The sequence below is a fragment of the Haliotis rufescens genome, unplaced genomic scaffold (genome assembly GCF_023055435.1).
Source record: "Haliotis rufescens isolate VD_foot unplaced genomic scaffold, xgHalRufe1.0.p SCAF_23, whole genome shotgun sequence".
Taxonomy (NCBI): domain Eukaryota; kingdom Metazoa; phylum Mollusca; class Gastropoda; order Lepetellida; family Haliotidae; genus Haliotis; species Haliotis rufescens.
Window position 1 is genome coordinate 1,796,174 of NW_025963924.1, and position 24,873 is coordinate 1,821,046.

General features: G+C 41.1%; 1 protein-coding gene across 1 annotated transcript; it reads right to left on the reverse strand.

The window, feature by feature from the left end:
* Nucleotides 1-13,311: 13,311 nt before the first annotated feature.
* On the reverse strand, nt 13,312-23,318 carry LOC124140182 (glycine receptor subunit alpha-2-like). The gene is made up of 7 exons (XM_046507599.2): nt 23,270-23,318; nt 22,682-22,794; nt 20,725-20,945; nt 18,676-18,758; nt 16,368-16,505; nt 14,612-14,967; nt 13,312-13,515 (listed from the first exon to the last, which is right to left on the reverse strand). Exons 1-7 carry the CDS (start codon nt 23,316-23,318, stop codon nt 13,327-13,329), a joined length of 1,149 nt encoding a protein of 382 aa, XP_046363555.2. The 3' UTR covers nt 13,312-13,326.
* Between the last annotated feature and the right edge of the window lie 1,555 nt (nt 23,319-24,873).

The window sequence follows — 24,873 nt, forward strand, 5'->3', positions numbered from 1 at the left end:
TAAACTCGCGTCCGCCCATCAGGTTTGAAGAGTTTGAACCTGCTCTCGTCACTAAACAGCACTCGCCGCCATTCCCTTTGTTGCCATCGCTGAGTTTGCCTGCACCCCGTCAATCTGGCACGTCGATGTTGACGGGTCAAGGCCATGCCCTTGAAAGGGCGATAAGCCCGGAGACCATAATGTCGTAGTCGTCTGGTCACTGTTTGTCTGCTGACCGGATGTCCTAAGCTGTTGGCAGCTGATGACGTCACAGTAAGAAATCTGTTCCTGAGATGAAGTACCCGTAAAAAGCGGCCATCCTGCGGGGTCGTGACCTTTGGTCTGCCACTCCGTGGTCTGTCTGTGGTTCTGCCAGTCTGTCGGAGACGTGCGACCAGTCTGGTAATGGTCATCTTGGAGCAGTTCATATTAATGGCAACCTCTCTCTGTGTCGCTCCCATCTGCAGCATACCTATGGCTCTCTCCCTCTAGACAGCGGTCAGTCTTGGCATGTTCGTTGGTGTTAATCATCGCAACCAATGATAGGGAACAGATCCGTGCGTAATTTATACCCGGAAATTGCACGATAATTTGGATAAGAATGTTTTAAAAAATTGCTGAAAAACACCAATATCTCCCAAAATCCGCAAAGCACGTGCAAAGAACGACAGAGAACATGAAGGCTGTATTCGTGAGATGTGTTCTTTACTGTTTTTGAACAGGTTGGCATCTTCAAAGTGGCAAATCAGTTAATGTTGGTAACGTTTCTTTTGGCCCTCAGTTTATAATAGACTGGGTCCAAGCTGAAGGAAATATACCAGAGTTGTAGATCTTATTAAAGAGGTAAATAAAAAATGGTATAAAACTGTCTGATGTAATTTTTAACATTTCAATTAAACTTTCATCTATACCCGCAGATTTGCCATTTTGTAAATGATAGAGAGCCTTTTCTATTTCTTCCTCTGTAAAAGGCGATTCTAGGATAATATTTCATTAAAAGGCGGGTCATCAATTAATCTGATTATCCTTGAGGTTTAAACTGTTGGACTGAAACATTTCACTGAAATATGTAAACCACATATTCTGACTGATAGTGTTAAAATGGATAAAATGGCACTGTGGATATACCCCTAAGTACACTCCAAAATCTAGCAGGGTTATTTGTTGTTTGTTTTAACATAATCAGCTTGTTTTGTCTGCCTAGAAAGGCTCTTGTATTTATTTATTTCAACACAATAAAGTCGCCTATTTTGAACAGATTTGCTTTTCCAAAAATGTCTTAAAGTCTTGCGAGCTCGATACGTTTCTCGCTAACGATGAATATAAAAAAGCCACTAGAAGCGCCTGTAAATTTACGCTTTCTCATACATTCGGCTGCTTTTAAAACAACCTGGACAAATGATTCGAGAGCGCGATCGATGCTTATATCCACGAGCTGTGTTGCTGCTAACAAAGATGATTGGGAGGCAAAGTGGATATTTGCAATATATACATAATTTAGCGAGAGTTGGATTCCAGGTGTATTTGTAATTATCACTACATATATCTGAATGTTGCTGATTATACATTTTCAGTGGCTTTTCTTGATGTATAAGAGACATTTCTAATGGCACATGATCCGATTCAACCCTGTCGTTTACATGCAATGCCTCCACGAGCTGAAAAGCGATAAAATAATCATTTACACTTGAACCCTGCTCAGATATAAAGGTAAATTCTCCGTCGGCGTCCCAGACACTCGACCGTTGAGAATATATATATAAAAAGTATAACACAAATTAAGTAACATTCTTCCAAATCTATTGGTAACATTGTCACTTGACTTGAGATGTTTAAGTGGTACCGGTCCCTCTGGAGGAAAACGTTACCGCATTCGTCACTACTCGCCCCTTTCCGTAACCTGCAAGAAAACTCGTCCCCCTATCGATGAATGTTATGTGCGAAAATACGACAAATCAATCAGAATGCGCGTATGATATCAAGATTTTTGTCAAAGAATCCCTCAGAAATATGTTTTTATTTTACATATGTCTTGCATCTAAAACTATACCCAAGACACAGTAAAATGTGTTCAATCATACTGCATAATTCCGCATGTCTAGATATGCTTTAAATTGCACCTGAAGTATATATAACATATGGGGATATATATATGTGTGAACCATTACGTAACGAGTTGACAATTGTTTTAGGTATGCCCGTTTGCGCCAAGACGGAACCCGGTCGCAAAAATGACCATGAGAGGGGCACGAGTCGCTATCTGGCTTGTCCCGGTATAACACGAGTTGGTCACGAATGACGTTACCGGGGAAGTCATATAAATTCTCAGGCGGGTTGTTGCTTTGTCCAACTCTGGCGTTCAGATCACCGGTGATAATCACGTAACAGTCAGCTAAGATATCTGGGTTCTCAACCAGCCACTGTTCAAGGAGTTCAATACCAATACCTTTTCCACTTGATGTATGGTATGTGGCCCCCTCTGGTGGTACGTACATACCTATCAAGGAAACATCCTTTATGCTTTGCAGTACCCGTTTAGATAATCTCAAAGCAACAGAATTGTCAATACCAAGCATTGCCCGTGTGCACAATGCATCTAATGACTTTTTGAAAAAAACATACATACCGCCTGACAGTCGTCCATGACGGGCAGTCTTATGTGCCTTTGCTAAATAAGGGGTATGCTCTGATAAATATGGAATTGATAATAACTTATCGCTGAACGTTTCCAGTAAATACACAATGTTAATATTTCTAAAAATCACAATCATCGAGTTTAGATGATATCCCGTTAATATTCAGGGACAAAACTTTAAGGCTATTTGTAAGTAAACACTCATCTGCCAAGGAATTGTGAAGCTTAAGTGCAACTTCTTGGCCAAATGACCATGTTTTGACTTTGCAAACCCGAGCAGAAATCCCAATAGGGGGTGCCTGCTTCTTGGGGTAGAATAGGTCTTCAGCAACCCATGCTTGCCGTAAAAGGCGACAATGCTTGTCGTAAAAGGCGACTAACGGGATTGGGTGGTCAGGCTCGCTGACTTGGTTGATGCATGTCATCGTATCCCAATTGCGTGGATCGATGCTCATGATGTCAATCACTGGATTGTCTGGTCCAGACTTGATTATTTACAGACCGCTGTCATATAGCAGGAATATTGCTGAGTGTGGCGTAAAACAACAAACAAAGAAAGACCTATTCTACCCCGGGTTTCACGGGTTGTATAAGAGACGTACCCGGTGTAATGCCAATATAACTACTTCCCACCTGGACTGGAAAGCATGATGCGTGTGATACTTAAGGAGTGATAAACGATACACTGTAAAAATTGTATAATTTATGTATGCGCTAAAAATCGTTACTGGCTATAATAACCTAGCAAAGAACATTGCTGAACTACAAACAATGAGTGACGATGCCAGGTGTTTGCGAAAAGGTATGTCCCCCTACTGGTGGCATTCGTCACAAACACAAGGCCAGTCAAGTGTTCACCTGAACGTTGCTGAACCAGACACATAATTAGCCTTTTGATGGTGAAGGATTAATAAAACATCATAAAAAGGTGCCCGGAGATCGAAAGGTCCGGGGTTTGATTACCGGCCGCGTCATACCAAAAGACGTTTAAAGATGGTACTTGTTACCCTGTCTGGCGCGCGGCATTAAGGGACTAAAACAAGGACTGGTCGGCTCGGAGTCAGTATACTGGGTATTTATGTTCAACTGCGGTATCTCAGTGGGCTAGCACTATAAATCTGCATCAGTCCGGACCAGTACAAGCAGCCACACACACACACACATGCATGCATGCACGTCGCAATATAAGTGCAATAATCTTGGACTCGCACCCAATTTCACCTTACCTCACCTCACCTCACCTCATAAAACAGTGCATGTTCCAAACAAACATTCTCTTAGGTGCGTCGGGGCGGTCGGGTAGCCTAGTGGTTAAAGCGTTCGCTCGTCACGCCGAAGATCCGGGTTCGATTCCCGACATGGGTACAATGTGTGAAGCCCATTTCTGGTGTCCCCCGCCGTGATATTGATGGAATATTGCTAAAAGCGGCGTAAAACCGTACTCACTCACTCACTCTTAGGTACGTCAAAAAGTTTTAACATTTCAAGAACAAACACTATAATCCTGCTGTCAATACCAAATGTAACCAAATTCGCACTGTTATGAAATCCCACAAGGTGTGTATTTATGCAGTATGCAGAATAATTCAGTGTGTGGCACCTCCGCCATCCCGCTCATTGACAAAAATAACAGAACCTCTTGGACATACATGTAGGTACTCGTACTCACAGACTGTTGACCATTTTCGTTTCTAGTTGTCTATGAGCGTATTTAGTTGCTTAAGTATTTTATTAATCACTACCATTGATGATATTAAACAATTAATAATCTGCATAATTTATTTATCTCCAAGCTTACTGGGCAACATAAATCGAAAACGGTGGAAGGAAAGAAATTCAATTATTTTTTCTTTGACGGTCGCTTCGTCATTTAAAGACATAACACAGTTACTAATATATAATAGGGCTTCATATCTATGATATGCTCTATGGTTCCTTGAATTTTCAAGAGTCTCTATCGCAAAGTAAGTATTAAGTGGTATTTACTGAGGCATATGTAAGATTAACATGCATATGAGGTGAGGTGAGGTGAGGTGAATTTGGGTTTAACGTCGCGTCCAAGATTATTGCACTTATATAGCATCAGTCATCATATCGGCATCAGTCAGGACTAGTACAAGCAGACACACACACACACACACACACACACACACACACACACACACACACACACACACATATATATGCACGTGTGTGTGTGTGTGTGTGTGTGTGTGTGTGTGTGTGTGGCTGCTTGTACTAGTCCTGACTGATGCCGATTTATAGTGCTAGCTCACTGAGATACCATGCCGCAGTTTAACATGAATACCCCACTCAGACACAGTATACTGACTCCGAGCCGACCAGTCCTTGTTTTAGCCCCTTAATGCCGAGCGCCAGACAGGGTAACAACAAGTACCATCTTTTAACGTCTTTTGGTATGACGCGGCCGGGGATCGAACCCCGGACCTTCCGCTCTCCGGGAACATGCAGATGAGATCACTTATTGATGTTAAAAGATATGAAAGTAAATCACTGATAGGATTTGTGATGTCAATATTACGTGCACCGGATTAAAAAATTCGCATGCAAAATATTCCAAAGGCTAGTTAAGTGGTCATTAGTCCTGACGACACGTAAATAACATACCCAGTTGTCACTGAGCATGGGAGTTATAGCGGTAAAATACATTTCACAAGTAAACCTCTATTATGCCGAGCCAGTAATTACTCGGAGCTCGCGACACAATAAACATGGAAACTGTTTATTAGAATTTCTGTAAACTATCGAGTGATCGCCTCAAGGCCTTGCTAAACGGAAAAAACATATTCTACGACTTAATGAAACCAGAAAAGAAACATACTGTCTTCGTCATGATCCTGATTTCCTGAGACTACACAATATCGTATCATCTTCTACAAGCTGTACCTTACTAAATAATTATGGACAAATACCCGTCTTGGAAAAATTAATAAATATTATTTACAAAGTACATAATCAGACCAGGAAAGCGGGTCTTAATTACGCCCTGCTCAAACAGGTAGAATCGATTCTCGTTTTGGAAGTCTTTCAATATTGACTCCATAATGAGGCATGACCTCCAGTTTATAGTAAAACAAATCAGTCAGAAAGTTTTAGATTCGTTTTAGAACTGTGTGGAATGCATGCCTCTTCGATCCGTGAAGATCCGGGGTAGAATGGCTCTTCAGCAACCCAAGCTTGCCGTAAATGGCGACTATGCTTGTCGTAAGAGGCGACTAACTGGATCGGGTGGTCAGGCTCGCTGACTTGGTTGATGCATGTCATCGTATCCCAATTGCGTGGATCGATGCTCATGATGTCAAACACTGGATTTTCTGGTCCCGACTCTATTATTTACAGACCGCCGTCATATAGCTGGAATATTGCTGAGTGCGGCGTTAAACAACAAATAAACAACAAACAAAACAAAACATGCCTCTTCCTGAATGACAGATTTGCAGAAAACGATCTTGTCACTAGATTGTTTAGTTAAAAATTAGGTGTTAATCAGCTATTAAAAAAAAGTAACAAGGTTTTTACAGCAGAAAGTTCTCGTGGCTGTTGTTTACATGAAGCTAAAGTGATGTGCAATTGCGTTCGGATGGTGTCACTTCTGGTTTGTATTCGCTTAATTGGGCCCTTTGAAATACTCCAGAAATATGACGGCGGCCTGTGCATGACCTAGTCTGGACCAGATATTCCATTGCTTGATATCAAGAGCCATGATCAAACCAATAGGTAGAGAGTATTCATTCATATATAGATTGTATGGAGTACACAATATGTACCAATATCTGGAATACGGTTTTCGTGAGCTCACAGGACGCAAGTACATGAGGCAGGACGCATTGGGTGTTGGCGTTGGGGCAGGATTTTGTGAGTGAGTGAGTTAAAATTTAACGTCGCATCGGCATTTTTTTTAGCCATATAGCGACGAGACCAAGTTGATATTTTCAAAAGTGGGTCGTGAATACAAATTATATTTCAAAACAAATTTTATCGAACATATTTGGGAATAACAATATCATAAATACGGTTTAAAACACGGGCTATAGGCCAGAAGTAACCAAAGCTGGGCCACCTCACTGGGGATGATGAGGACGGTCGGGTAGCCTATATAGTGGATGCCATACATTCGTAATACACGAAGGGGCAGTCAGGTAGATTTTGTGGTTAAAGCGTTCGCTCGTCACGCCGAAGACGCGGGTTCGATTCCCGACATGGGTACAATGTATATAGCCCATTTCTGGTGTCCCCCGCCGTGATATTGCTGGAATATTGCTTAAGGCGGCGTAAAACCATACTCGGTCACTCACTTACGGCCTCTTCTTCCTGCACGATACCCCAGCTGGAGGGGGCAGGATTTAAATACACATGTGATATATCAGCAGTGTCATTGAAATTAACATCGCACCGTCAGACCGAACCTGATAAATAATGTTTAAATGTTGGATACGGTATTCAATTTAGCAGTTGGAATGTCCGAAAAAAGAAATATGCCCACTGAATGTAAAATTTACAAATAGGGGACTCGAGATCGAGATTGATTTTTAGACTATTTCTTCAATTTTCAATCATGCATACATGTTACAGTTTTTGGCTGCATGTCGCAGTCTTCTTGACTTTGTGTATAAGACGATGCTATTTGCTTCCCTTGGTACATTGATCAATGCGAAGTCGAAATGTGTCTTATTCAAGGTCGCTGAGTTTCTGGGTTTCGGAATTTAAATGCGGAAAGAAGCTTACTTTTTCCACTTATGACGCACTTTCATTCTCTTTATATGGATATTTAAATGTACACACATTCATGATGAATGAACAGGTCAACGTCTCGTTTATTTGATACATGTGTCATTGGTGTGTGTTGTTTAACAGACTGGACCCTAGGGAGTAAGAATTTACTGAATACCGAAAGAAACCGATCAATACACAATACAACTGTTGTAACAATTACTTGGTGACCTGACTAGCTACAATCATTGGGTTTACTGGTATTGGCAGGGTCATTTTATGGTATGCGTCACATGTGTTACCAAATGCAGATAGTATCATGGGATTTAAACAATCATTTTCAAAACCGAAAACTGGATGGGTCAACAGGTCTTTGCAGTAATAGGCACAACTACATCGTAAACATCATGAATAAAACGATCAAATTTCTGACCATTTAGGTCGCTTCAACTTAGTCTGAAGTTTACAATCAACAATCTAGTTAAATCATGCTCCATGTTATGGACCGACTCCGTGGTCTAGTGGTAGAGCGTCCGCCCGGAGAACGTAAGGTCCGGGGTTCGATCCCCGGCCGCGTCATACCAAAAGACGTTAAAAGATGGTACTTGTTGTTACCCTGTCTGGCGCTCGGCATTAAGGGGCTAAAACAAGGACTGGTCGGCTCGGAGTCAGTATACTGTGTCTGAGTGGGGTATTCATGTTCAACCTCGGCATGGTGTCTCATTGAGCTCGCACTATGAATCAGCATCAGTCCGGACTAGTACAAGCAGCCACACACACACGTGCATGCACGTTGCTATATGAGTGCAAAAATCTTGGACGCAACGTTAAACCCAATTTCACCTCACCTCACCATATGTTAACATTGAATGATGTGATTTAAACATTTATTTGTTCAATGAATCTAGTTTGTAAACAAGCCAAGAAGGCTTATGTTAATACCTCTCCAGTAAAAGGCAATATACAAAGTAGAATATACATTATTTTATTTAATGATATACATTACTGGTTACAGTTTTGGCGTAAATATCCTAAATAGACAAATTATTATGTTTGAAATATGTATCACACCTGCATTTCCGTGTACAATTACTAGTCTGCATATGAAGTGTGTACTGGAAATAGTATAAGTATAATGTATCGGTTTTCAAAGCAATTCAGATCCACTCTCGACCTGTTATCGTGCACATACTACTACAACTGTGACAGTGAGGTGCATGGCAATATAGCTTTAGACATCAAAGTGACCGTATCGATTTCCCCATCTTCATCTTTTTCGCAGTTTTTTTCAAAACAGTGTTCTTCGATCTTTGTGTTTAAACAGTGTCTTACTCCTTACCTTTCTGACGAGAGAGTCACTTCTTTCCATACGAAAACGGTATTTTTCAAAGCACCTTCAAATTGGATTATTGAATATACTTTTGTTCAACCTTTAGCTATGTCAATACAGGCACAACAAAAGACATGTCTATTTGTCACTCAGAAATCACAATACCCAAGACGGAAAATCTGTTTTCAATGTTTGCAAAATTATCGACCTCTGATAGTCTGACTGAAAACCTTTTTATTTAATGGTTCGGTGTATTTTCCCAGGTTTAGAAGGCTGTTTAGAACAACTCATGTTGGTATAAAACCGGTACCAATAATGATAAGTTGTTTGTAATGGCTGAGCAAAAATACGTCATGGAATGGATATACAGGGCCCATACTCCTTGTACGGAGTGAGTGAGAGAGTGCTATTTAACCTCTTAGTCAACATTTTTCCAGCTATATCAAGACGGCCTGTAAATAATCAGTGGGTGGAGTATGAGAGTCTTCCCACGCAGTCGGGGTGCGATGACAATTAAAAAGTCATCCAGCCTTTTCAACAAGTTAGTTGGTTTGTTGTTTTACGCCGCACTCAGCAATATTCAAGCCATATGACGGTGGTCTGTAAATAATCGAGTCTGGACCAGACATTGATTGACATCATGAGCATCGGTCCACGCATTTGGGATACGATGACATGCATCAACCAAGTCAGCCAACCTGACCACCCGATCCCGTTAGTCGCCTGTTACAACAAGCATAGTCGCTTTTTACTGCAAGCATGGGCAACCTATTCTACCCCTGCTCTTCACGGATCATGTGCCATAGCATGAAACATTGCTCACATCAAGAACTTGTTTGTCTTTTCCAGACTCGATTGTAATCGGCCACCGTCATATTTCCTGAATATTGCCCACTGCTGCGTTAACTTGAAAATCTAAAGAAATTGAAGAACAAAAAAACGTTTACCTGAAAGCAGAAACACAGGGCTTCAAGTCGCCAAGTTACGCCATATAGAGGACTTAAAATGGTCTGCTTGTGTCCGCTACCCTGTCAGGTTTAGCAATGTGTCTTGATGATGGTCAGGTGCAGAAGCAGTAGAAGGGCAGCATGTACAACGACAGTGTCCCCGCGGCATGAAGAACGGTGCGGAGATTGAGCACGCTGCTGGGTGTTCAGTTATGTTAGTGGAGAGCAAAATCATCCACTTTAGACTGATATGTTATGATAAGTTTTCGATGACTGCCAAGTACATAATTTAAAGAATAATTCGTCAAAGACACTCTCGTGTTTGCAGTATCGGTACTGCTTAGGGAATGAGTACCATTCATTTGTAACCCGTGAAGATCCGGAGTAGAATTGGTCTTCAGCAACCCATGCTTGCCGTAAAAGACGACTATGCTTGGAAGAGGCGACAAACGGGATCGGGTGGTTTGGCTCGCTGACTTTGTTGATGCATGTCAGTTGCGTGGATCGGCGCCCGTGATGTCAATCTCTGGATTGTCTTGTTCAGACTCGATTATTTACAGACCGGCGTCATATAGCTGGAATATTGGTGTTGTAACAGTATTGCGGCGTTAAACAAGAAACATTCAAAACAAGGCACTTGGTGTTTTTTTCAAGTAACTCCATAACCAAGCCCCAAGTTACACCCGAGAGCTCATGATCACGTACCAGCCAAAGACAACACTAACAGTGTTATCCGTCCTATTATACAATACATGATAATCACAGCACTGGTTTAGGGGGAAACGAAGTTTTCGTCCTCATACACTCAAAAAAAACCTATAAACTAACTATAAATTTTAATTTGTAGTAAGAATCAAAATATTGTTAACAAAATGCTGTAAATTTATCACCTAAAAGCAACCAACACAAATGTTTCTGAAAGCCACGATTCTGGTCAAGGTATTCTTGCAAAATTACTATAACCATGAAAGATTGATGCACGTGCAACACGATATTATTTTGGCAGTTAGGTGAGTGAGTGAATTACAATTTTACATCATATCGGCAATATTCCGGCCATATCGTTGGAAAGTATAAGGGTATGTGGAAGGGAATAAATCAGTGTATCTGCCTACTGTGGCACCACAAATCAAAGTAAAAACACACCGACCATGCCAGGGCTATTGCATGAAGAGAGATGGGAGCTTCACATGGCCACGTGTCTACAACCACCAGGTTGATGGCGTGTTACAGGCACACTGGCCATACGGTGGACAGGCCTAGACGTGGTAGACCATCCGTCAAGATCACTCATGAAGACCGATATCTACGCGTCTTACACACGAGGAACAGATTCGTTACAGTGACGTCATCGCCAGCAATTGCCCTTGAACATCCTGTCAGTCGAAGAACGTCATGGAGGGGACAACAACATGATATTCATGGCTTCATACCGTATCACGGAATATTTTTGACGCCTCAACATCGACGTCAAAGATTGAGGTGGGCATGGACCGTCAGTCAATGGCAGAACAGAAACTTGGAACGGGTACTCACTGCTGACGATTTCCTGATGGCAAAGTTCGGCACGTTGTTGCTTTCATGAGGTCGTGTCATTCGGCGTTGGTAACGTCATGGTTTGGGGCGGTAACGGTGGACAGCAGAAGACGCTTGTAGTTTTCAACGCCAATCTCACGGCAACTACTCCAAACTGGATGAGGTAATTTGCTGAGTTTGTTTGTTTGTTGTTTAACGCCACACTCAGCAATATCCCAGCTACATTGTATATGTCGGCGGTCTGTAAATAATCGAGTCTAGGGGCGGTCGGGTAGCCTAGTGGTTAAAGCGTTCGCTTTTCACGCCGAAGACCCGGGTTCGATTCCCGACATGGGTACAATGTGTGAAGCCCATTTCTGGTGTCCCCCGCCGTGATGTTGCTGGAATATTACTAAAAGCGGCGTAAAACCATACTCACTCACTCACTCAATAACAACCATGTGAACTTTATGCATGGCCAGCCCGATCCCTTGACAGGTCTCCAGTTGAACATGTGCGGAATCTCTTGGGACGAAACAATAGACCACGACAGGTTCCTGCGATGCCTAGACAAGGCGTGTTGCAAGCACGAGTAGAGGAACGTTGCTGCAATTCCACCTCAAGTCATTCGACATCTGGCGTCCTCAGCTCGCCATCGAATGAGAGCCTGCATTGATTCCCGTAAGGGGCACGCATGATACTGACAGTGTTTGGAAATCATGCTACCCTGAACCGTTACCTGAATGCATTGTTGCATGATGGAAGGCCAGACAAATTACCCCATCCTCATGATTGTGCCATCAACGCCGTTTTATATCAATTTACAACTGAATAATTTCATATGTTCTTGCAATGAATATGTACTTGGCAGTTACAACTATCATGGCTCTTCTTTCAATGATCGTCATGTCTTACTTTTGCCCATGGGTGTAGTTACCCTATGATTGGAACCTCATCGATATCGATCCTTACACTACAAACATTGATCTCACGACAGTGTAATTAATATGACAACAACTGGAATAATTGGGTGATTGAGCTACCTAAATATTATTTTGTGGAGGAAGATTGACAAGAAATAGAGCTTTCATAAAACAAATAGTTCCTAAGAAGCTGAAAAAGTAAACTGCCGGGCAAAAGTATACACTTAAAAATTGAATTAGTTCAAAAAGGTACAAACGTCATCAAAAGTTACTAGTCTTAAAATAGTCACCGAAACACTACAATCTTACTGTCCCAAACAAATCCAGCAGTGATACCCGTTTCTTCCATTTATTCCTCCATCAAACGTGGATGTATGCTATATTTTGCCCTTCAGTTCATAACGTTGCCTATGCCATAAACATCAACAATAATAATATTACTCACGCACGACGTTTATGTTATGCTGTAAGACTGCATACTGCAACTTAAATAGCTTATCCACTTCTTAAGCATCTACATAATCCGACAGGCGTGCCAAAATCTATGGTTGTGTATCCTGATCCCATTTCGCCATGATAATGTTTTTAGGTTTGTCAGCACCATACCCGTGCTCGTGAGCTTTACCAAAGTCCTAAGACCCGCATAACATGTACTCCTTGCTTTCCTCCCGCAACAAACTGATGCCCCTATGTAACAAAGCGGGGTCACGGTGGCATTTAACCAACTCACTCGCTCTGTACATTACATACCGTATTCGACGTAATTTCAAAATTAGGAATGGGGGCTTCTTATAAGAATATTATTTTGGTGAAAAAACAGAGTTGAAAGATCGTAAATTTCGTGGTTAATGCTGACATCCTGAAATGTTTACATACGACAGATATATTTTTCCAGAATTCAACTGCCCATAATTAAGGGTGCATATAAGACACGAGTGCGGGTTATACACGAATAAATAAGTCTTGTGTACATTGATCAGTCGGAAGGGGTGCTAATTGGGATTGTTCACTAGCCAATATATTAGCAAATATCACCGTGGACGCTTATTAGAGCGGGGCGCTTATTACGTCGAATACGGTATATCATATATTGCTAAATGTAACTTTTGATATCATTGAGAAACGTGTATATGCATTGAAAATGTACATGAACATCACTGCATGTTTGCAATGAGGCCTTTTCGGGAACGTGACAGGTTGCAGTCTTAGTGTGTCATTGCTGTCAACCCGTTCAACCAAATGACAGATGGCCTTGCGTGGGTCCAGTCAGGCGAGGTGTAAGTAATACACCCAATACACGATGTTGAATACAAGGAAGGAAATCGGAAATCCGTATTTGGAAATGTTATCGACTTGTCTGCTTCTGTCTTTGGAGTAGTCAGCATTGCGCATTTCCGGTTTTCCATTTCCGGTCTTCACCTCATCCCGTGATGGTTCTTTGGTTAACTGGTTAAGCTGGGAAGATATAAATATAACACGGCTAACTGAAGTTACCTTAATAATTGAGACTCCAAGGAAACTATCGATTCTACTTGTAATCGTGTCTCTAAATCACCTATATTTACAAAAAATGTTACAGCACTGTAGCTCACCTTGCTGTAAAAGGCGACTATGCTTGTCGTAAGAGGCGACTAATGGGATCGGGAGGTCAGGGTCACTGACTTGGTTGATGCATGTCATCGATCCCAGTTGCGTGGATCGATGCACATAATGTCAATCACTGGATTGTCTTTTCAAGACTCAATTATTTACAGACCGCTGTCATATAGCTGGAATATTGCTGAGTGCGACGTTAAACAACAACAAACAAACAAACAGCACCCTACCCTTTGTCATGTATCACTGCATCACTTCGGGCTTCTTTTACCCATTAAGAGACACACCATGATGAGACAGAATTACTGATCAAAGCGTTATTAAACCCACAACAAAGTGAACATAATGTTTCAGGTAAATAATTTGTCGTCAGGTTTTATATAAAAAAGAGGTTTTTAGTTGGATGTAACCAAAAAAGAAAAGTGTTAAAGATAAAAGTTAATTTGTGCGGCTTTTCCACTGGAAACCATAGCGTATCTTGCAGCAGTGAAAGAATCAGCGCCTAACTCTACCTCGCCCTCGGAATATTAAAAAGTGACAATGCTCCACAGACTATTGCCCGTTTTCATCGCAAGAATTTAGCATGTCGCTGAAGCCATGAAATTTCAACTTCTGTATCTTAAAATTTCAACTTCTGTATCTTATAATTTTAACTTTTGTATCTTGAAATTTCAACTTAGTTTCTTGAAAATTCAACTTAGTATCTTGAAATTTCAAGATAGTATCGAAAAAAATTTAAAAAACAAATGGCCCTAAAAGGCTTCCGTAGCCATGTATTCGTCGTTTCTCTTTTATTATAAAAGTTAAGTGAACAGTCACGAAATTTAATTTGCGTGACTTTAATCCAAACTGCTTGCGTTGCTGGAATGATTTAAGGGTCGCTTCAAGATTTTACCGTAAATAATTACCTTTGGGATATGAAATATTATTATAGTGATGTGTTCATGACAATTACCTGAGATATGGAATCGTCCTGTTTCAGCACCTTCTTGTGTCGTCGGAACATCACCGTGACGACAGCATACTCCATGTAGGCGGCAAACACAAACACCAGGCACGCCGACATCCACACGTCGATGGCCTTCACGTAAGGAACCCTGGGAAGTTGTGCGCGCGCACCTGAGCTCTGGGTGGTGATGGTGAGCACTGTTAGGAGCCCCACGGAGATTCTGGCGGGAACTGCCTCGTGGTCGATCCAGAACGAGGCCCAGGACAACACGACGATGAGGATGCTTGGGACGTAGGTCTGTGTAGCGTAGAAGCCGATCTCTCTTTCTATACTGACGTCAACCCTGAGACATGTGTAGGCTCCTACGGGATAAGCCGGACAAATATGGGTTTTTCATTATTTGAAAATAGTTCTTGAGTGGTTGATGTGTGTTTAACGCCGCTTTGAACAGTATTTCAGTTCTATCATGGCGTGTCAGCTTGATGTTAGAGAAAAGACTGAACCTGCGATGGTTTTAAACGTTTATGATTTTTTTGAAACCTATGAGCACAAGTATTGTACTGACAACCCTAGAAACATATTCCGAACGAATTCGCGGTTTGAACTCACGATGGTAGGTTACTGGCGCGCCTAAGGAATGCAACTCCGTACAGCGAATTGCGGTGCCAAAGACAGAACCACCACTGTACCCTTGAAAGAAGGCAATAATGGTGAAAATCTTCAGGTCGCAAAACCAGGTATTCCTTCAGCAGTAGTCAGGCTCAAGCCCGGAATAAAACTAAAAGTCAGATAAACGTTTTGACAACCTGACATTGAAAAGTATTTTTCCATCCCAGAGCAATTTGACTATTTGTTATGGTTTGGAATAATAAATGCGACTTGTTGTCAATGAGTGAGTGAGTATACGCCGCTTTTAGTAATATTCCAGCAATATCACGGCGGGGGACACCAGAAATGGGCTTCACACATTGTACCCATGTCGTGAATCGAACCCGGGTATTCGGCGTGACGAGCGAACGCTTTAACCACTAGGCTACTCGACCGCTCCCGGTACTGTAAACGTTGCTGTTGAAAAAAGCAGCGCATGGAAAAAAACCGTTCGCTGGTTGTCTTTAAAGATGAACAAACGATTCACCCTTCCGCGTGAAATGGTTGATGTTGCATCATGGATTGTGTTAAATAGTTAAATCAGCAAACGCGCATGCAGTCTTCAGCATGGATTTGCAATCTGGTAGCAGCTTATGAAATACTCAGTTCAGCTCCAATCCTCCACGGTGTCGTTGATTCGATCCCTTTGATCGCGTCATAACGGAGGACGTTAAAAGATGGTAAAGATGGTTGTGACCCTGCCTGACGCTCGGCATTAAGGGACTAAAACAAGGACTGGCCGGGTCGGAGTGCCTGATGAGTGAGTTGGGTGTCCATGTTAAACTGCGACATGGTATCTCACTAGGCTAGCCCTATCAAACCGACATTAGTCGTCACATGTCTTTATATGAATAAATAATCTTGTACTCGACGTTAATCCCCATTTCACCTCACCTCGCCTCGACTGACCCCCTTATACCCAATTGCGTGGATCGATGCTCATAATATTAATCACTGGATTGCCTGGTCCAAACTCGATTATTTACAGACCGCCGTCATATAGCTGGAATATTGCTGAGTGCGGCGTTAAACAACAAACCAACAAAGGAGTTTTCACATTTTACACTGGAATCGACAAGGATTTTCAGGTTTCCACACTAAGGCCCCTTCTTACCGGTCGTGTATTTGTTTTGGCAATTCCCCACTGTCACGTCGGTTATCAGAAAATCTGGAATCTGTACCCCCGGGCGGCTGTCCACAGCATCCCGTTCAGTCGCAAATTCGTAGTAGATATCTGTTGACGTGTGGCTGTCTGTAACGAGCGAGTTAGTGAGTTGGGTTTTAGTCCACTTATAGCAATTTTTCAAAAATGTCTCGGGACTCAAGCAATAGGCTTTACACACAGTCTTCGACATGACGAAAGAAAGGTGTAAGCACTACCCGACTGCCCCTCGTCCTACATAAAGCATCGTTAAACCATTTCATTAAAAAATCAGATATTTTATACCGATCTACGTGAACGACATGTCCATCTCCTCAAGGCTTCTAAATTCTCGGTATGAGTGAGCGCAGCGTACAGACAAGAATATATGATTTCCCTATCTCGTAAACGAATGTAATCGGGGAGTGTCCAATGCAAAATAATAAAGAATAATGCTGGCATAGTCTTGTGGATATTGTCATATCCTGTCGACGATCGTTTCACAGCGTCATGTCATCTACACTCAAAACGGTGTACGTGTATGTATGTACACTCTTCAAAAAATGAAACGCACAGGTAGTATGTAGTTCATGTACTCACTGCCCCAAAAATCCGGTATATAAATTGGACATATGTTATTGGAAAATGTTGGTGGCCTGATATTCGACAAACGGTGCGTCAAAATGCAGCCATTGTCGATTTGCAATGTCTTAAACGGCATTATTTTCACACTTGTTCAAAATGTCATGGACGAAAACAGTAAAGCAAAATGCACGTGCAAGTTATGGCAGTCGTAACTCGTGGTAGTGGCTTCAAAAAGGCAAGCATAAGCCAATAATTTGTCATTCAATTGTCAACATTTTTTTTAAGTTCGAAAATGGCGAGACTCTGCGCTGCCGATCGGAACATCGCCACAGGACGTATCCAAAGAGGGGAATCGCAGTCTTCTTTTGCACGCAACTTCAACGTCCACAACAGCACCATTTGCCGCCTTTGGGACCGAAACGCACAGTTCCACTGCAGACCGTCCGAGAACCGACCGACCAAGAGTTTCCACCCCTGCACAGGATCGCTACATTCGACTGTTCCACCTACGTCATCGCAATGCCACAGCTACGGAGACTACAGGACGCATCCCTGGTTTGAGGAGGATATCGAACCAGACTGTCAGGAACCACCTTCGGGAGTCTGGAATCCGACCCAGAAGACCAGTTATCGTCCCTGTTTTGCAACAGATCCATCGACAGCGACGCTTGCGTTGGCGCCATACCTTACAGCCTTAGAATTTGAGAAACTGAAGACGAGTGTGGTTTAGCGATGGATCACTATTTCTTCTTCACTGGCGAGATGGAAGACAACGCGTTTATCGTCGTCGAAATGAACGTTTTGTCCTACACTGTGTACGTGAATTCGACAATTTCGTTGGCAGTAGTGTCATGGTGTGGGGGGCCATATCCTACACCTGGAGATCTGACTTGGTTTAGGTTCAGGGAAGTTTGACAGCAAATCGCTACATGAATCAAGTTCTTCAAACTCCTTTTCTTCCAATCATTGACCGCCAGAGGGAGCTGTTTCAACGGGACAGCGCTCCGCCGCACACAGCTCGTATCACGGTAGACTACCTTCATAATGCCAACATCCACGACTTGCCCTGGCCGTCGAGATGTCCAGATCTCAACTCAATTGAACACCTCTGGGATGAACTCGATCGACGTGTACGTCAAAGTCAGAACACGCCGCAGACACTCCCACAACTGGCCAACGGGGTACAGTCAGTACGAGGCGATGCATAGCCGTGATTGCTGCCCGGAGCGGTCACACAAGACACTGACTTCAGCGCAACCTTGTGTGCCGTGTGTGACATGACAATGAACAGTTTTCAATGCCTTTGTACAACGACAACATGTGACTATCGAGCTCCAAACTTTCATATTTGTATCTATGATATTAAATTAAATATATCGACTTTATTAGGTGCAATAAATTAACTAAAAATCAACTTGTGCGTTTCTTTTTTGCAGAGTGTATGTGTTCTGTGTGAGGTATCTTTTCCTAAGATCGAATTACCGAATCGAGAAGGCGAAGAAATGAAGCCAAATGGTTTTAGAAAGCTAATATCTGTCTTATTTAAGTACCCACACATCCTTCAGTTATACTGGTGGATCAGTGTTCGGGCAATGGTTCATCTGACGCGCTCTTGTAGAACCATTGTACTATAAGATGAATGTCCCCAACATTTTCAACATAGTGAATAAGGTACTCTTTCTTTAGTTTTACTCACAACTTTCCATGTCGATGTGACAGGTTTGCTTATCCATGGGGAAGTTGATGAGGTTCATGGGACATGCTAGCGTCACAGACAACCTGAAACAAGACACCAGGTGTTGTTGTTTTCCCCCTTCTGCGATTGTTTAATAATTTACACCAGAATTTACAAATGTGTTGTGGTGTGCCAACAGATATTATTGTCTTGAAGCAGATACAGAAACAAGTTTTGTCTCGAACATAAATCAAAATGGAAAACTGTCGGTGCATTACCACAAACACATTTGCCCTTCTTCAGGTTCCCAGGCAATGTATTGAAACACAGCTGTGATAGATTCGTAAATCATACATACAGAGTCGATGTCAGTTTGACTGCGGGTCTAAGGGTCTGGCCATTTCATTTCTGGGACGCTTGGATTTTGTTTGCGAAATATTTTCAAAAACATATTTGTTCACTGGATATGCAGATTGTCCAGAAAAAATGTATTGTGAAAAATAAACGTTGGTTGGAGACAAGTGTATGTCCAAATATGTTCCATCTGTAATTACAAGTGGATGTCCAAATATGTACCATCTGTAATTACAAGTGTATGTCCAAATATGTTCCATCTGTAATTACAAGTGTATGTCCAAATATGTTCCATCTGTAATTACAAGTGTATGTCCAAATATGTTCCATCTGTAATTACAAGTGTATGTCCAAATATGTTCCATCTGTAATTACAGGTGTATGTCCAAATATGTACCATCTGTAATTACAAGTGTATGTCCAAATATGTTCCATCTGTAATTACAGGTGTATGTCCAAATATGTTCCATCTGTAATTACAGGTGTATGTCCAAATATGTTCCATCTGTAATTACAAGTGTATGTCCAAATATGTTCCATCTGTTATTACAAGTGTATGTCCAAATATATTCCATCTGTAATTACAAGTTGTTGTCCAAATATGTTCCATCTGTTATTACAAGTGTATGTCCAAATATGTTCCATCTGTAATTACAAGTGTATGTCCAAATATGTTCCATCTGTTATTACAAGTGTATGTCCAAACATGTTCCGTCTGTAATTACAAGTGTATGTCCAAATATGTTCCATCTGTAATTACAAGTGTATGTCCAAATATGTTCCATCTGTAATTACAAGTGTATGTCCAAATATGTTCCATCTGTAATAACAAGTGTATGTCCAAATATGTTCCATCTGTAATTACAAGTGTATGTCCAAATATGTTCCATCTGTAATTACAAGTGTATGTCCAAATATGTTCCATCTGTAATTACAGGTGTATGTCCAAATATGTTCCATCTGTAATTACAAGTGTATGTCCAAATATGTTCCATCTGTTATTACAAGTGTATGTCCAAATATATTCCATCTGTAATTACAAGTTATTGTCCAAATATGTTCCATCTGTTATTACAGGTGTATGTCCAAATATGTTCCATCTGTAATTACAAGTGTATGTCCAAATATGTACCATCTGTTATTACAAGTGTATGTCCAAATATATTGCAGCTGTAATTACAAGTGTATGTCCAAACATGTTCCGTCTGTAATTACAAGTGTATGTCCAAATATGTTCCATCTGTAATTACAAGTGTATGTCCAAACATGTTGCATCTGTGATTACAAGTGTATGTCCAAATATGTTCCATCTGTAATTACAAGTGTATGTCCAAACATGTTGCATCTGTGATTGCAAGTGTATATCCAAACATGTTCCGTCTGTAATTACAAGTGTATGTCCAAACATGTAGCATCTGTAATTACAGGTGTATGTCCAAATATGTTTCATCTGTAATTACAAGTGTATGTCCAAACATGTTGCATCTGTAATTACAGGTGTATGTCCAAATATGTTCCATCTGAAATTACATTAAAAGAGGAAAAAAGGCTAGTCGACGGCCATTTAATGTACACTTTATGCCATTATTTGAAAGTTTTCCGCACCTTTAAAATTTGATGTTTCCATGGGGTTAAAATGGGCCTCTACCCTTCATTTGCACCTCCTCCTTTGGGTATAATGAAATGCTAAATACAATGTGAATAGATAACACTGACCTTTGCGAGTACAAAATGGTTCCGTCAGGAGACAGGAGAATCAAGACATTTGGGGTAGTGATTTCATGTCTGCTTGCTCGTTTGGAATTGGGGAAATACAAGTCAGGCACCCACAGCGAGTCGAGACGTTTCTCGCTGATAACGATACTTCTATTCAGATCGTCATATTTTAAGCGTGGATCTCGCCACTCCTGACGGAGGAGGAAACTGGCGCTGAATTCCTACAATGAAAACGAAATGCAATTCCATGATATATTTTGTCATCTTTTGTCATGATATCATTGATCAAGGTTACAACATTCAATCCCTCAGCAAAGCTTTTAAAACGTTTTATGGTGAACATGTGGTGGACATTTTCAAATTTGGGCTATCAGTGACCAAAATGATGTCCGATGCAATTCCCCATTTTGACTATACAGTCGCCCCTGGTTATAGTGCCACATTTTTTATAATGCCATGTTTTACTTAGCACTGATTACCACAGTGCAGGGGGCACGGGTGGCCCAGTCGTCTTAGGCGCATTCATTTGCTGTGCAGAGTTGCGTCCCTTGGGCGCGCCAGAAACCTATGATTGTTGATTCGAATCACGGTTCGACCTAATTATGTTTCTAGGTTTGTCGGCACCATATACCCGTGCTCGTAGGTTTCACCGAAGTGGTAAACGTCTGAGACCTGCATCACTTCGGGCTTTCCTCCCACATTAAGCTGACGCGCCGCGATATGACTGGAATACTGTTAAAAGCGGCGTTAAACCCAACTCCACTCACTCCACAGTGCAAAATTCCCTAGCGATTATGCCACATAGGTTATAATGCCAATGCCAATGTTTTACAAAGCAAACATTCCAGCTCCAAGGTTACAATATTTTTTACATATATTTTTTAACATGCCAATCTTTGTTCTGACCCTACTGTCTCTGAGTCGGGTATTCATGTTAAACTGTGGCATGGTATCTCAGTGGGCTAGCATTAGTCAGGACTGGTACAAGCAGACACACACACACACACACACACACACACACACACACACACACACACACACACACACACACACAAAAAAAAACCAACCTCAAACATGCATACTTTTCAAATAGTTACTACTTGTACAATGAACCTCAAAAGGAGTAAGCAACGTTACCACTATCACTCCACAAAAATGAATTAAACCTGCCTTTCATGCATTAAGAAACTATGAATCGGATGCACCACATTGACAAGGAAATGTTTTCTTCAAAATAAGTTTGACAAGGATTATCATCAAAACAATGGGGGGTTTTCACTGTCCCTGTGAAGATAATGACATAAATGGAGTAAACAAATCAAATAATGTTGAATGACAATCGTATATTATAACAATTTACAAGATACATTGATCAGACTTTTATGGGCCGTTGCAAGCAAACCTCAGTGTCAACTTACGAATAGCACACATACAACTTTCAGCCAACACTACATTTTATCAGGCAGCTGTCATAATGGTAACGTAAATTACCCTAAGTTGTGAGGTAGATTTCCAAAACAACAACTCAACAAATACCATCATAACATATATATACTAAAATATTTTAATTTGTTTTGTATATTCAGTGGCGATTTGGATTCTAACAACGTGTTTATTCCTTGAAAAGAAGTTCTGTCAACCCTTTGGCTACGCATATGGTCTTTTTAAGTGTTTTAAAGAAATATCTAGACTCTGGGAAAACAGTAGTTCTATACTGTGGAAGTACACATGGCAGTATGTACACTGAATGTTTGCAATGTACATTGTATGGTGTATGATAAGTGTGAAACATAGGTAGTGTTTCAAATGGTTGGGGAAACATCCTATTCAACTCTGGTCACGTAGTTCACAGGCCCCAATATGTTAACGGATCTAATTAGTTTGTCTTTCTGTCATATGCTTCCTTGATGGCTTTGGTGTCCTCTGGGCGAATGTTGAAGGTTCTTCCACTTCGCACTTTTAGTTCTGGTGCCTGTATTTGGCAGAGGATGTCCTGGAAGTCAACCCAGAGCTCATCAACAGCGCTTAGCCATTCGTAGATGTACTGTGCTGAGTCTTTAGACGAGGCAACTTCAAGAAAGGTTATGAGACAGTCATTGTCATCTCTGTCAACTTCTTATACTTATCCATTGTGCCACTTTCTTTGGTACAGAACCGCAACCAATTCATCTTCATTAATGGAGATATCCTTGAGTACTGTTCTTATCAGTTCCTAGAACTGGATCAGGATCTTTGGAACTGGTAAAATGAATCTTTCTTTGTGATTCAACAGGAGTATCGGTGTTAGCAGGGCGAGATTCAGTGACTCTAGTTTCCTCGTGACTCGTCTTCTTTAACAGATGTGTTGTAACCCAGACGGTGTGATAGTTGCCTGCTAGACACTGCTCACAGTAGCATGAAATGGTGCGAGTTCTCAGAACTCCCAGTGAGACTGGTACCACCACATGGATCTGCATTGTACCCTCGACTGCAAGTATTGTCTGGTATATCTGAGCAAGTATATTCTGTGAATCTTATCTACTCAGCAGAGCTCACGAATACATACTTGGTGCTACTGCGAAGCTTCTTTCCTCATTCAAAGAAGTCTTGTGCATCCTGAATGGACAGCTTTTCTTTTCCAATTGCCAAATCCGCCATCCTCTTGATGGCGTGTGAACTTCCTGGGGCTTATTCCTTCCTGGCGTAGTTCTTCAGCTGTTCTATTTCTAGGTGTTACTTCATCAAGTCGAACAGAAGGCAGTGATCTTCACATATTGAGAATATGGATGGTTTTGTTTATATATCAGTCTTTCATATCTTTTGCAGACTCGTTTGTACTTTCGCTGCAGAATTCCATTCTTTAACTTTAATGATCCAATGTTTCGCCTTTAGTTTGAAGAAGCACGACTTATTCGTCTTCGTGATATTTTCTTGGGGTCACAATAAGGCAGTTTCACTGTCAGTCGCGAGGGCGGGTCTGTTGAGATGGTACAATATCTACATCATTAGAACGCTGGTGTTTGGACTGTGGTGTATTCCCGACTGTAGTGGGTTCCTCATCCTTGATTTGAAGAAGTAGGTGTTTTAAATGCTTCATCACGTTCAACAACTGCTGCCTTCACTCTTTTCCAATGCAGTGTCACTCATTTATTGACATTGGCTCGGCGCTTTTTAGCATCTTTTTTTGATCGTTCACATGTAGGGAACGATAAGACAAACACAGTTATCTCCCTTTATTGGCCTTGAAGTGTAAGTGATAGTAATAAGTGAATTTATCAAGGGTTTATAGATTATTGTATAACGTAGTTTATATCACATAAATTATATTTATGTCTTTGATAACTTGTCAGATCGTAAACCGAAGGATGATTACAATAGGTTTCACTTATTGTTACATTCGGCATATTTGTATGCGGCATACCAATCCATTGTATGAACCAGATGAATCAGTGTGTTACGTAGCTTACATGCTTAACAATTTTGCAACTTCTCATGTTTGGTGTACCCATGCTTTTGTTTTTCTTGGCAAAATCGCCTTGCAGTATTTTGGTATTTTGATTTATATGAAATATTACTGGAAAACTGCAATAATATGTCTTATAAATTATCATTCGACTGCAACGTAGATTTCGTGATTCCTTGAGACACTCTTCAAATTTCAAGAATTTTACAGTTTTCCGTTTGAACTTTTGAATGCTGACGACTGAAATATTGTACTTTCTGGAACATTTAACTAATCTTAATATCTTAACACATATAGGTTTTATTACATGCCAAATATGATAAGTAATGAAGGAGACAGGAAGAATGTTCTTAAAAGGCTAAGGTTATCAGAAACTAGTTTCCCTAATTTTAGTACCACTGCTATAAATGATGAAAATTTAATTGATGTTTTTTTATTTTAAAGGATTTCATTTGTTTAAGTTCATAATGTTGGGCCATGTATGATGTTTACCTGGGCCTCCACTGTGAGAAAGGGTGTTATTATTCATTGAATGACTTTATGAACCTGGAAAGCATAATGAGTATATCATTCCATCACATTCTTTAATTGAAATCATTTGCATATTCACCATTTGAATGTCATTCACAGGTCCAAGTGAGATCATGGTCAAGTCCACCAGCACCTGTGTTGCTTTACCTTAAAAAGAAAACACTTAATAACTATCT

Bases quoted from the DNA above. Each gene is read 5' to 3' on its own strand.
- LOC124140182 (XM_046507599.2), bottom strand. From the start codon at position 23,318: ATGCACAAGACTTCTTTGAATGAGGAAAGAAGCTTCGCAGTAGCACCA. The intron at 18,759-20,724 runs GTCAGTGTTATC...GTCTTGTTTCAG, and splicing joins ACCATTTTGTACTCGCAAAG to GTTGTCTGTGACGCTAGCAT. The intron at 13,516-14,611 runs GTAATTGTCATG...ATATCTTCCCAG, and splicing joins AGGACGATTCCATATCTCAG to CTTAACCAGTTAACCAAAGA.